A 13,706-nucleotide genomic window follows, 5' to 3' on the forward strand; every position below is an offset into this window, starting at 1 on the left:
CATCCATTAAGCGTGGCCTTCAATCCTGTAATTCAGAAATTGTGGGGAAAAAGATGTGCAGACTGCAAAGCTGTAAAATTATATTAACACAAATTTTAGTTTCTAGTAAACAATATTTTTTGACCAAATATGTTATAACCAGGTAATTAACAAAATACATGTATTGGAATTTTGAGTGTAAAATTACAATTCTGATTTACGTACTTTCCATTTACACATGTAACCCCAGTCTTCTTCCATAAGGTTTCTAACCGAATCACCAAATTTATTTGATTCAATCTTAAAGGTTTGCGCTAACCACTGTCCAGCCGGGCAGATTTGCACTTTTATTGTGAAAAGCTTATCTATCAGACACCGGACACGCTCAGGTGTCACACCTACAGTAAGACTCAGTGCTTTCCCTTTCGGAAAAAAAAAGAAGTACCCAAACGAAACGCATCTAGCAGTTCACCTGTGGTGATATAGGGTTGGGTTGAGGTTTTAACCTGCCAGGACGTGTTCGGGACGACGAGACCGAATAGTTCGGGTTCTGCGAAGCAGGAGGATCCCGATTCACCCTGCAACACCTGCGAGGACTCGGCTCGATGTCCTGCTCGGCGGCCTCGCACCAGAGATTTACTGCCATGGCTTATTCACACATACTGACTCTTTTCTTCTGTAATTTGGCTTTCGGTGAGTTCTCTGGTCGTAAATATCTGTCGAGCCTGACGTGTCGAGAGACGAACCGTGAACTGATAGAAACACTCAGGACGCGGGGAGGTGACGTACAATCAGGGACACAACAAACTGTCGGGAGCCTCTGGTACGCTCACACCGTGTACCTTGTACTGCTGCGTTGAATGGGATTACAGCCTCTTGAGGAGTTTGACAATGGAAGTAGCAGTAGCAGTAGCAGTAGCAGTAGTAGTAGTGTAAGAGGGGGAGGACGAGCAGTAGCAGTAGGAATTCTTACCAAAACGCGACTCGCAGGAAGTGCAGGGCTGCAACTTGTAATCATTTATCATCCCTGATTTATCTGCAATGGACCTTCTCAGTGAATTGTTGTAAATCAAGAAAATTCAATTCATCAAATCAGCTGTTTGACACCAATGATTTAAAGCCCAACGAGGCAGAATTGTAACTATATGATCAAAGATGGAATGATTTAGAAGCTGGAACAAGAGAATATCAGAACTTCTTCTGCCTCAACACCATCCTGCTCTCAGTCAGAAATGGCCTCCAGGACGGTTTGGGACTGACTTGGGAATTACAGCGGTACTGCAACTGGGTAATAATGCTTCATGAGAGAAGTACAGAGGACCAGGCACTTGTAGAGGAAGGACATAACTGACACGAACTTTGTCCATGGTGGCCCCTCCAGTAATGAGAGTAAGAACAATGATAATCAACTTTATTTATATAACACCAGTCGCATCGCGCCAGTGCTTTACGACATAGATGTAAGAGCGTTCAAAGAACCCGACTGTGCCATATCGTTATGATAGAAATTAAAATAAAAACTTTGAATGCAATTTGACATAAAAACAAAATTACAGAGTTCGTTTAAAAAAGTGCAGCAAGAAAGCAATTGCAAGCTAGCCAGAGTCTGAAGTGAAGAGGTGAGCTTCCCTGATGTTGGAGGGGTTTAGGGCCACATTGTGCATCTGATAAAAACTGCATCACTCGATCTTTGTTGTGCTGCTGATGGAAGCCTCCAGTAATCCAGCAGCAAATGACTGCAGTGCTCTTGAGTGGGTGTAGTTTACAGGGGAGTCGCACATCAGTATCTGAGGGAGAAAGAGCTAAAACTTAAGATTTCTCTCATTTCCCATTATTTTTGTACTTATTTATCTGTCTAAAGGGTGGTGGGACACTAGGGGATGGATTTTAAATTCACTAAATTACCCAATAAACGTTTCTACACAAGGACATCAAATGTATCTTGCCAGCACAGATTCATTGAGCTTTTTCACAAGAATTGTGGGATATATCATTTGTATTTTATGTTAGATTGTAAGGGTGTACCAGACAAACTGGTTCTTATTTTGACTTCCACACCCTTCAAAGTTTATTCACGTGTCGTAACCTAAAATATCCACACCTCTCACTCCCAGCTGCTGGACAGATTCCAAAATATGCTCTCAGAGGGCAGGAGATCATCATGGTGCCGACCATCTCTGGACAACCCGATGAGCTTCTCTGGAAACATAATGGCAACAAAGTGGTGGATTTTAATGGCAGAGAAGAAGAAGTATACGGCTCGTTTGAAAACAGGGTCACTCTGGACTGGACCTCTGCAGAACTCAAGATCATAGACCTCAGATATGAAGACAGAGGAGAGTACGAGTTGGAGGCGTTCATGAACAAGAGGTTACATCGTTCAAGTCATCATTTGGAGGTTATAGGTAAGTTACTTCCATACGTTCAATATAAAACACATTTTCTGATGTAACGGGTTTGCTCATATTTGCTATTTGCATTGAAATGTAATCCTGTTTGTGATCAAGTTCTTCTTTTTGTAGAATTAGCATGTTGTTCTACTTATACCACTACCTTTTAACACCGTCAGCTCTCACATGATGACCACCTGCCTAATTCTGGACTCCACCAGACCTGCAGGTTTGCTGTGGTATCTGGTACCAAGCCCTGAGCAGCAGATCCTTTCAGTCCTGCACATTGCAAGTTAGGGCCTCCATGGATCGAACTTATTTGTCCAGCACTTCTTAAAGATGTTCTTTTTGGTCAACATCTAGGGAATCGGTGTAGTAGCTCATCTGTGGGAGGGCATAGCATAGGCTTGTCTTTCCCTCCCCACATACACCAACAAGCCTCGGTCACCCGTATCCTTGTCACCAGTTCACCACCGATCATTCCTTGGGATGCTTTTTTGTTGGTAGTAATCACTGCAGACCAAGAGCAGTCCTTGATACCCAAAGTTAAGGATACGCTGTGACCCGTTCATCGAGACATCAGAACTGGAGCCTTGCCAGAGTGGCTCTGATCCAGACGCTCAGCCATATTTCCTGCTTGCAACCCACCAACTTTAAGGAAAAATGTTCACTTTCTGCCAGACACTGTAAATCCCCCTCTTGACAGGTGCCGCTGGAATGAGACAGCAGTGTTGTTCCCTTCACCTGACAGTGGTCATGAGGTTATGGCTGATGGGTTCATATGGTGAATGTTAGGGCATCGATCCATGTCATTTAGCACAGTATTGTATTTCTTTAGGTTGGCCTAAACATGTTTATTTCCATTCATGTGCCTGCATAGACAAAGTCCCCCAGCCCTCCATTGCCTGTGAGATGAACAACAATGGTCGCGGTAACACGTCGGGAGTCCAGGCAACACTTGTGTGTTCTGCAGAGTCCAAACACCCTCAATTCTTAAAGTTCATGTGGCGCTCAGGTGGAGTCGAGCAGCCTGGGCCAAATTTAACAATATCTCTGGGAGGGCAGCATGAGGAGGAAGAGTACAGCTGTGAAGTGAGCAACCCCCTGAGCAGAGGAGACGCTACATTCAACGCTAAGGACTGTTATCCTGGTAAGAGCTGGTATTTGATCCACTTTATATTTTAAGTCATCATTTCAAGCAGTTGAAGTCAAAGAAGCTAATTTTCCCTCTGACAAGTTGCAGATCAGGAAGGCTTCTTGAACCAAGATGGTTTTCTTTAGTGAGAGGCATGCAGTGAATGAGAAAAACAGACCAGGGTAGACACGTCTCTGAGATGGAGAAGATGCCTTCATCAACTTAGCAATCGGTCCAAGTTCATAAAGGCATTTGAACCATTTTCTAAAGACCTGTGTACCTTGGTCCTCTCTTGTTTTTTCACTCATTTTTACTGTATTTGGTACTTATGACATTGAATTTCTTTGCTGATGTTTTAGTAATGATTTGACTGATAGCCGATACAGACAAAACAAACAAAACAAAACCAAATTTACATGCTGCTGACATTTTGTACAAAGTGAAAATCACATGTAAATGTTGCCTATGTGAGAACGTAATTGAAACATTGCTAAACTGATCTGAAAATGACCACACAATTTCCTCATGAAAAAACAGACCAGCAAAAAGAGTTCGAGCAAAACTGAGCCAATAAAGATAAGTCCATCTGCAGCAGATTACAAAAATGATCCATTAAAATAACTGTACCGATGATGTGCAGGTATTATTGAGAATCACCAGTGGTTCTTTTCTTTAACGTGTACTTTATTAGTGATAAGTTTCATGAAGGTAGAGTTATGTACTGCGGCATTCACTGACCGTGAAGCAGACGCATGAATTTCGATCTCTAGAAAGTTTTATTTCTGTTTTTTTTAGTGACAACAAGAGCAAATCAAAGAAACTAAGAATGAATATATAATGGGATTACTCCTTGATGAAACTGGTGTTTAGCTGCAGCTCTCCTGCTCCACATGATCAGGAACAACAAAAAAATGGATCCGTAGAGCCTTCAGAACGGTGTGATTGGAACAAAGTAAATTCTGTTGCCCAGTGATTGTAATTTAAGAGTGAAGGCTGGTGTTTACGTCCGTGAATCGACACTGCAGTGAAAAACTGAGTGTAACAATGAACACACATACGGTGCATGGACTTTGATGAATGATTGACTGTTGTGTGTCTGTGCAGGCTTCAGTTCTGGAACAGTCGCTCTCCCGGTTGTGGTCGTAATCATCGGTGCGATGTGTTTCTTACTCGCGTTCCTGGCTTACGTGTTCTGCACAAGACTCAAAGGTGCAGTTAAAACAAATGATGTTACAACCAATGACTCAAATTATTACAGTTTGAAATTAGAAGATATTTTTCCATAACTAAGTAAACCAAGCTGGTACACAAAGAGATTTTCCTTGTAAATCATCAGTAAGAGTTCATGTCTTATGTCTTCCTCTTCCATCCTTCCAGCTTGTCACAAGGCAAAGAAGGGTAATTTAGAAGGAGCGTCACCAACTCCAAGTGGAGGTAGGAACTGGAAGGTGTCTCAGCTGCAAGTAACCAGTTGAAGACAGTAGTTGGACTTCAGATTTGTTCTTTTTTAAATCGGGTTTTTCAGGAAATCCAATGAAATATAGATGGCTGGACCGTGAAGCCCCCTCTGTTACCTGTTCTTCAGTTGTTTGTTGATAGTGCAAAACAATTCTTCTTTTGATTATAATTTATTTTGATGCAGGTTGCTGCTCTCGTGTTTTCCCAGAGTGAACGCTCATGCCACTTTTCTCTTGAGTCTTTGATCTCTTTCATTCTGTCTAGTGTTTCTTTCATGTTTCTGTCATGTGTTTCAGGGTCCAGTGATCAAGAGATGCGTCTCCTTCACAGTGCAGCCACACTTGCATCCAAGCAGCAGCTTCAGCCTCTGATCCAAAGGGACTCTGAGGTGGAGTCTCGTGACCCTGACAGCAAACGAACAGGTGAAGGACTCTCATTGTGATTTGGTGTGTTTTCCTGTTTTAGCTGACAACAGGTTACTACTGCTCAACTTTCACTCTGAATATGTGCCGCAACAGTAGCACTGACAGAGGTTTACAGCTGATTGGCTAAAGAAAAAAAGGCAGCATCTTGGACATAAGATGTGATTTATATTTTGGTTTTTGTTTGGTCGTATATAGAATAAAATAAAATACTCACCTTTTATCTTTGATCCCCTCTTTCGGTTCCTGTATTGTACTGTGTTTTTGTACATCAGTTCTACCGTATACTGTAGACTGCAGAGTGAAGTGAGGAAATGTATTTAAAAGTCAGGGAAAAATGTGAGAAATCCTTTTGAATCAAAATTTGACTTGATTGTTTTTCTGTTAACAGCAAAAGAAATGGATCTAGGAGACATTCGAGAAAAAGGTTGAATGAACACAAATGTTGATAACAGAGCAGTTCTGAGAGTGGAAGGATATTGCAGTCTGTGACTGTGGTCTCTTTGCAGGAATTGTCAACAAACATCGACAGAATTTTGAGATTCACTCCAAACAGACTTCATCTGAAACATTTTCCCTGAATAAAAGAGCAACAGGTAAGGTTTTGTTTTGCTGAAGAACACCCGCAACTTTTCATATTAACTTCATGTTTTGATTTTTTTTTTTTTCTTGAATTAATGAACCATTTTATTTGTAATATCCCTGACACGCGTGGTAAATTACTCAAACTCTTAACTGATATCTTCAAGTACTGTTTGGACAGAGATAATAGTACCAGAGAAAAAGTGACATTTTTGGTGATGTCACTTAAAACTATGAATGGATTCTTGAAACTTGAGTTTTTCCAGCGGTTCATCCTTCAGGGATGCGCGTTTGGTTAAAAGTTGTTGTCTGAGGTGGGCTGCTGTCATGGGTTCACTGTTGAGAACTTCAGCTCTCCTCGGCTCTTCCTCTGTTCCAATCCAACTGAAGATGACTTGAGTCACAGCTGTTGTCGACTTTGGTTTCAACATGCATCAACTCGGTTGGAGTGGGAGCCAGAGTACCTGGAGAGAACCCACGCAGGAACAGGGAGAACATGCAGACTCACACAGAAAGATCTCGTGCTGGAGCTGGGGCTCGAACCTTGAACCTTGCTGTGAGGCGACAGTGCTGACCACTGCACCACCGTGCAGCCTTGGTTTCAACAGCACTGCTCAAATATTCTCCCCCTGCTCCACACTTGTTCGCCTGGTAGCTCCTGCTTGTAGCCTCATTAGCAGAGTATTTAAATCTCTGATTTTACCTTCGCAGCAGCAGCAGCAGCTGAGTTAGGCTTGGATGGATGATAGGTGCACGCACTGTGTAATGTGAATGGACATGAAAACATAGCGGTCTGACAGAAAACATTACAAGAAAGACAAAACCTATTGTGAGTTAAAATTGGGTTCAAGTATTTTCCTTGAAAGTATCTGTGGTTTAATTGTATTGATTGTCTCACCAGGAGATGATGAGCTCCCACCATCCCCGAACTCTCCTGAGCAGAAAGAGCCACAAAAAAATCAACCGTTGGAATCCCGGGAGAGAGACGATAACCAGCAAGAGAGGAGCTCAGCAGTTTCTGCAGATGAAGAAGTATCTGACGGGGAAGGTGACCAGCAAGTTACGGAGGAGGAAGATGTTCAGTCCCCAGCTGCCACCCAGGACTCTCAGACCAGCACACTGAGAAAAGCTGACAACGGTAACACAAGGACCTCTCAAGGTTCTCCAGACGCTGCTCATGGAGGTCCAGATCCGTGCAGGTTCTGGCTAGTTTGGGGGATTCTATCAAGCACTTCCAAGTTATTCTTACCTTCACTCAAAAACTCCATTAAAAGCTTAAAACATCCAAAAACTTTTTTGACATTTTTAGGATCAAAGTTTGCCAGCGGTCAGAGTAACGTGCCGCTTTGCAAGTAACACACATTGTAGATTGCAGTTGCTTCATAGCTCTACTTTACATCAGAGTACCAAGGGAGCTGCAGAAATTATGAATGCAGTTTCTTTAGAAAAATAATTTCAGTGTTTCTTGGCTCAAAGAGGAAAGAGAAACTCAACCGGTTTCAAGAAAAAGTGTGTTTACATGATTCGATTGCTCATTTCAGTGTAGTCCATGACTGGCTGTAGAAATGGACCCAAAACTGATTTTTGAAAAGAAAAGCCTCACATTAACATGTAACAGCTTCGCAAATATTTAACTACATGTTCCTGTTCTGATTCACAGTGTCTTATATTTTTTACTGTTTCAGGCTCAGAGGAAGTGGAGGATGAAGATGAGGGAGCAAAGTCTTCTCCTACAAGCGATGTCACTCCTGCTGCTGTTGACCTTGAGTCACAGCAGGTCTCTGATAGAGCAACAGGGGAAACTGTCAGAGAATCCCATTCACCAGGAGATGATGAGCTCCCATCATCCCCGAACTCTCCTGAGCAGAAAGAGCCACAAAAAACTCAACCGTTGGAATCCCGGGAGAGAGACGATAACCAGCAAGAGAGGAGCTCAGCAGTTTCTGCAGATGAAGAAGTATCTGACGGGGAAGGTGACCAGCAAGTTACGGAGGAGGAAGATGTTCAGTCCCCAGCTGCCACCCAGGACTCTCAGACCAGCACACTGAGAAAAGCTGACAACGGTAACACAAGGACCTCTCAAGGTTCTCCAGACGCTGCTCATGGAGGTCCAGATCCAGAAGGTGAAGGCGAGGATGACTCCGGTGTGTCTGACGAGCAACCAGGCAACAGCGCTGAGGAGGAGGAGGACGAAGTGACGGTGAGGAGACAAACAGTGTCCAGAGTGACGAGCCAGTCAAGGTGAGTCTGAAAGGTGAAGCTGTTGAGTAGCTTTCATGTGAAAGGACTGAATGAAAGAAGGAATTCCGCTCAAGCGACGTGGTGAATGTAGAAGAGCAGCCGCCAACAGAGGAAGTTACATGTAAGACGGAATGACAAGGAGCTTCGGGGACTTCCAGGGTAACGCTGTCTAGAGGAAGATGAGTCGTTGAGGTTCCACTTCTGGGAAATTCACATGGAGGGATGAATGTTCTAATAAAATAAAGAAATCAACCAAAAACAAAGGAGCCAAGTTCACAAACAGCACACACTATGAACCGAAGCCTATTTTATCTACTTAAAGAAAGAAACAGACACCTGACTCTGAATCAACAACTTGATCGGCTTATTTCACAAGAACAGAAGCGAATTTGTTTTCTCAAGCGAATGACCGAAGCTTTCGGACGCACCCTTTCCTATCATATCTACCAAGTAGACACAGTTGAACTAGAGGAAGCTCCCCGTGCTCATAAATGCTGCTACACCAGAGGGAGTCCTTGTGTCTGGAAGTCAACAGATTCTGAAAATAACAACGACCATACAGAAGCTGTGGAATCTTTTTGACTTTTATTTTGCTTTTCAATTTTTTTTTTTATTGTGCTTGGGTGGCTGTTTTTTTGTGTGTTTGTTTTTAGTTTGGATATTTTAAAGTATTTCAAAAATGTGTCCAGTGATGATGCTGGTATATGATTTCATGAATTAAGCAATTATGACTAACACGGGTGTAACGCTACCCAGCTTTTGATTTGATGACATCAAGCTTTAATTAACTTACTTAACTTTTAACTGCACGAATCGCTCTCGACGTGACCTTGGATTGGATTAGGAACATTCTACAGTATCAACAGAAAGAATTATATGAACATCAAATCATGACGTTTGACCCACGTCACAATAAAAAGGAGCAGAATAGAAATTAACTGTAGTTGTCAGTTAAATGAATTTTTCTTAGCACAAAAAAACACGGGCTGGACGAGAATGGTCACATATTGAACTTGGGTTCAGGAGGAGCTGAAAAATGACGCTGCACTGTCTGATGATATAAATGTAAAAGCCATGAACAAGTTTAAGAAGATCAAAAGGATGATTCTGTTGACAAATGTCATCTTTTGTACTTAATAAAAAAGAGACTCACCAATTTTTATATTTGCTTTATTTCTACTAAATGGGTGCTGTGTGTAATATTTATTACAGGTATTCTCTATTGTGTGTATTCATTATAACCTTTGTGACACTTTTTCAGGTAGTTTATCTTGAAGTTTTGTGCTTAATCCTAAAACCCTCTGGTCAAGTTTGCACTTTTATTCTGAAAACCCCGTTTCTGAAACGCCAAGAAAGCTCAGGTTTCATGGCCTCAGGCCAGACACTGATACTTTCACTTTCACCGTAAGAGTCGCCCGTGCTAAACACATCTACTGCCTACCCTGAAATGTACAGTGGAGTTGAGGTTTTAATCTGTCGGAACCTGCTGGAGGAGAAGAGACCAAATACATGAGTGTACGTGTGGACTCTCGTCCGTGCCTGGAGACGAGAGATTCACGGCCATGGCTCATTCACGTATCCTGATCTTTTTTATCTGCAACTTCGGTCTTGGTAAATTCTCTGGTTGTTACGCACTATTTAACTCTTGCTTTTTGCTGTCCGAGTGTTTATTATACTCCGCCAGACCAAGTTCATACAGAGACATGTTAAATATTTGAGGAGTTTGATGTCTAGTAGGAGCAGCAGCAGCAGGAGGAGGTGTACTTGCCACTCCTTAAATCAGAGGTCTTGGAAACAAAGTGTTTTCATTCGTGGCCATCTGCAGTGGATTTTCTCAGTTATTTTAATGTTTAAAATAAAATAGTGAAGTTCAACAAATGAATTTTTTTAATGACGTCATTAACGCGGTGCAGTGGTGAGCGCCGTCGCCGACGCTTCACCTGTCCAGGGTGAACCCCGCCTCTCGTCCGAAGGCTGCTGGGATAGGCTCCAGCCCCCCGCGACCCTTCACAGGACAAGAGGTAGAAAATGGATGGATGATGACGTGAAATTGGTCATTAAACAGCGACAATCTGAGGCCTAATGATTACAAATTGTAACACAAGGCCCGTAATGATTCAGTAGAGCTCGAGAATATCAGGTTCACCTCTGCTGTCAGTTGACGAGAGGACAGGAGGCAGGACAAAGATTTCAAATAACTGGAGAGACATACAGTTGTGGCTGGAAATGTTGGCACCCTTGCACATAACAACCCAACAGCTCAACTGTCTGTAAAATAAATTGAAATTGACAAAAGTAATTGGTCTCCAAAATTCTTTATTTAACTGATAATAGCACAGAAGCGTTGTTTTTTAAATCCAAACTTAACATTTCAACACTATAAATAATCGATTGAACAGAAATTGCTGTGTCAAAATGATTGACACCCTAAATTTAATATTTGGTAGAACAGCCTTTGGAGACAATAACTGCTGTCAACCGCTTCCTGTAGGTTTCAATGAGATGCCTGCACCTCTACACTGGCAATTTGGCTCATTCTTCTTTTGCTAACCGCTCCAGTTGACCCAGATTAGAAGGGTGTCTTCTTCCAACTGCCGTTTTCAGATCCCTCCACAGATGTTCAGTGGGATTTAGATCTGGACTCATTGCTGGCCACTTTAGAACAATCCAGCGTTTTCTGGATTCCTGGGTGCTTTTCGATGTGTGTTTTGGATCGTTGTCCTGCTGGATGACTTGCGATGGAGACCCAGCTTCACGACACTCTTGAGAAACATTTCGCTCCAAAATACCTTGGTAATCACCTGATTTCATAATGCCACACACACATGCAAGCACAAAACAACCCCAAAACATTCGTGAACCTCCCCCACGCTTGACTGTTGGGAGGGCGTTCTTTTCTTTGAAGGCTTCATTTTCCCCCCCTGTAAATATGGAGTTCATGTGATCTACCAAAAAGCTCTAATTTGGTCTCATCTGTCCTCAGGACTTTTTCCCAGAATGTTTTTGGCTCGTTCAGGTGTGCTTTGGCGAACTCCAGCCGGGCTTTCTTGTGTCTTCCTTTCAGTAGTGGGGTCTTTCTGGGTCTCCTACCATGGAGGCCTCTTTCATTGAGCTGACGACGGATGGTGCGCGCTGCAACAGTTGTACCCTGTGTTCGAAGATCAGCTTGAATCTGTCTTGCAGTTGTCCGAGGTTCTTCTGCCACCAGTCGAACAATCCTTCGCTGCAATCTCTGGTCAGTAATACTCTTGCAGCCTCTTCCAGGGAGGTTGGCTACAGTACCATGCGCCTTAAACTTCTTAACATTGCGCACAGTGGACACAGGAACACCAAGGTCTCTGGAGATGGACTTGTAGCCTTGAGATTGTCCATGCTTGGCTACAATCTTCTCTCTGACCTCCTCAGACAATTCTCGGCTTTTTTTTCTTTTGTCAATGCTCAGTGTGGGTCATGCAGTGACACAAAACAGCAGAATGAGGGTGTTGCTCCGTTTAAACTGGTTGGATGACTGATTACTAGATTGCAGTCACCTGTTACAGGTGAATCACCTGCTTGAAATTTCTATTTATTTTTTGCAAATCTAGAAGGGTGTCAATAATATTGTCCAGGCCATTTTCATATTTCTGTGTGAAATGAGCGAGGATTCAGTATTTATGCCAGTTTTTTTGTTTTGTTCCTCTGCGAAACAAAGACTTACGCACGTTGATGCCAAATTATGTTTTCATTTCCCAAGTTTCTGGAAGAAATGTTGTGATTTTTGAAAAAAAGAAATGCAAGGGTGCCAATATTTTCAGCCACAACTGTATTTGTGTCTAGATAGAAACATGTTACAAGAGGAGAAGGGTACAATAGTTCAGAGTGTAACGACAAGAGTAGATGTGTTTTTAGAAATGATCATTTTTAAACCTGAAGGCAGGTGGCAAATTAGACCATAAAACATGGATAAAGAAGCAGATTGGGATTAAACCTGTGAGCTGCACCCCTCCTACTGCTGGGTTACTGCAAAAACAACCCTTCAGTACAAGAGTACTACTACATTCTTGTGGAGGAAGGACAGAAGTGTACTACTAAGAGGAGTAATATTAATGATAATCAGCTTTCCTTCATATGGGAATGTTCCCTGACCCAATGAGAAAAAAAACATTATAATTAACATAAGAACCACATTAAAAGAGAATGTTAAGAAAATAAAACCCATAACGCATTTCACAAGATTATATTTGAACATAAAATTACAATTACAACAAGGCCACAATGTGTAAACTTACAGGCACTACACAGGTTGGTAAAGGCTAGAGTAAAGAGTTGATCTGACATCTCTGATGTTGACTTCCAACACCTGGAAACCTCCAATAATCCAGCAGCAACTCAGTTCTGAAGGTAAACCCCCCCCCCCTCCCCCCCCCGGTACACCATCACTGCTGCCAACAACACAATGATCCTACGTTTTCTTCTTGCCAACACAGATTCACCAAACATTAAACACTGATCTCATGATACTAAACATCATATGAAGTAGAATTTTGAGCTCTTAACTTGTTTACCAGTCCCTTCAAAGTTTATTCACGTGTCGTAACCTAAAATATCCACACCTCTCACTCCCAGCTGCTGGACAGATTCCAAAATATGCTCTCAGAGGGCAGGAGATCATCATGGTGCCGACCATCTCTGGACAACCCGATGAGCTTCTCTGGAAACATAATGGCAACAAAGTGGTGGATTTTAATGGCAGAGAAGAAGAAGTATACGGCTCGTTTGAAAACAGGGTCACTCTGGACTGGACCTCTGCAGAACTCAAGATCGTAGACCTCAGATATGAAGACAGAGGAGAGTACGAGTTGGAGGCGTTCATGAACAAGAGGTTACATCGTTCAAGTCATCATTTGGAGGTTATAGGTAAGTTACTTCCATACGTTCAATATAAAACACATTTTCTGAAGTAACGGGTTTGCTCATATTTGCTATTTGCATTGAAATGTAATCCTGTTTGTGATCAAGTTCTTCTTTTTGTAGAATTAGCATGTTGTTCTACTTATACCACTACCTTTTAACACCGTCAGCTCTCACATGATGACCACCTGCCTAATTCTGGACTCCACCAGACCTGCAGGTTTGCTGTGGTATCTGGTACCAAGCCCTGAGCAGCAGATCCTTTCAGTCCTGCACATTGCAAGTTAGGGCCTCCATGGATCGAACTTATTTGTCCAGCACTTCTTAAAGATGTTCTTTTTGGTCAACATCTAGGGAATCGGTGTAGTAGCTCATCTGTGGGAGGGCACAGCATAGGCTTGTCTTTCCCTCCCCACATACACCAACAAGCCTTGGTCACCCGTATCCTTGTCACCAGTTCACCACCGATCATTCCTTGGGATGCTTTTTTGTTGGTAGTAATCACTGCAGACCAAGAGCAGTCCTTGATACCCAAAGTTAAGGATACGCTGTGACCCGTTCATCGAGACATCAGAACTGGAGCCTTGCCAGAGTGGCTCTGATCCAGAC

General features: G+C 42.6%; 1 protein-coding gene across 1 annotated transcript in view; it reads left to right on the plus strand.

The window, feature by feature from the left end:
- Window positions 1–266: 266 nt before the first annotated feature.
- Window positions 267–13,706, plus strand: part of LOC147252279 (uncharacterized) — a 37,496-nt gene continuing 24,056 nt past the window's right edge. The window contains exons 1-12 of the mRNA XM_086221136.1: window positions 267–672; window positions 2,094–2,384; window positions 3,250–3,519; window positions 4,609–4,713; window positions 4,882–4,938; window positions 5,259–5,384; window positions 5,776–5,811; window positions 5,894–5,980; window positions 6,868–7,104; window positions 7,652–8,207; window positions 9,679–9,818; window positions 12,813–13,103. Coding sequence (XP_086077262.1) covers window positions 585–672; window positions 2,094–2,384; window positions 3,250–3,519; window positions 4,609–4,713; window positions 4,882–4,938; window positions 5,259–5,384; window positions 5,776–5,811; window positions 5,894–5,980; window positions 6,868–7,104; window positions 7,652–8,207; window positions 9,679–9,818; window positions 12,813–13,103 — 2,284 coding nt within the window. The 5' untranslated portion in view covers window positions 267–584. The remainder of the gene's footprint in view (window positions 673–2,093; window positions 2,385–3,249; window positions 3,520–4,608; window positions 4,714–4,881; window positions 4,939–5,258; window positions 5,385–5,775; window positions 5,812–5,893; window positions 5,981–6,867; window positions 7,105–7,651; window positions 8,208–9,678; window positions 9,819–12,812; window positions 13,104–13,706) is intronic.

The sequence above is a fragment of the Aulostomus chinensis genome, chromosome 12 (assembly GCF_037954235.1).
Source record: "Aulostomus chinensis isolate RoL2024-O1b breed Wild chromosome 12, RoL_Achi_v1.0, whole genome shotgun sequence".
Lineage (NCBI taxonomy): Eukaryota > Metazoa > Chordata > Actinopteri > Syngnathiformes > Aulostomidae > Aulostomus > Aulostomus chinensis.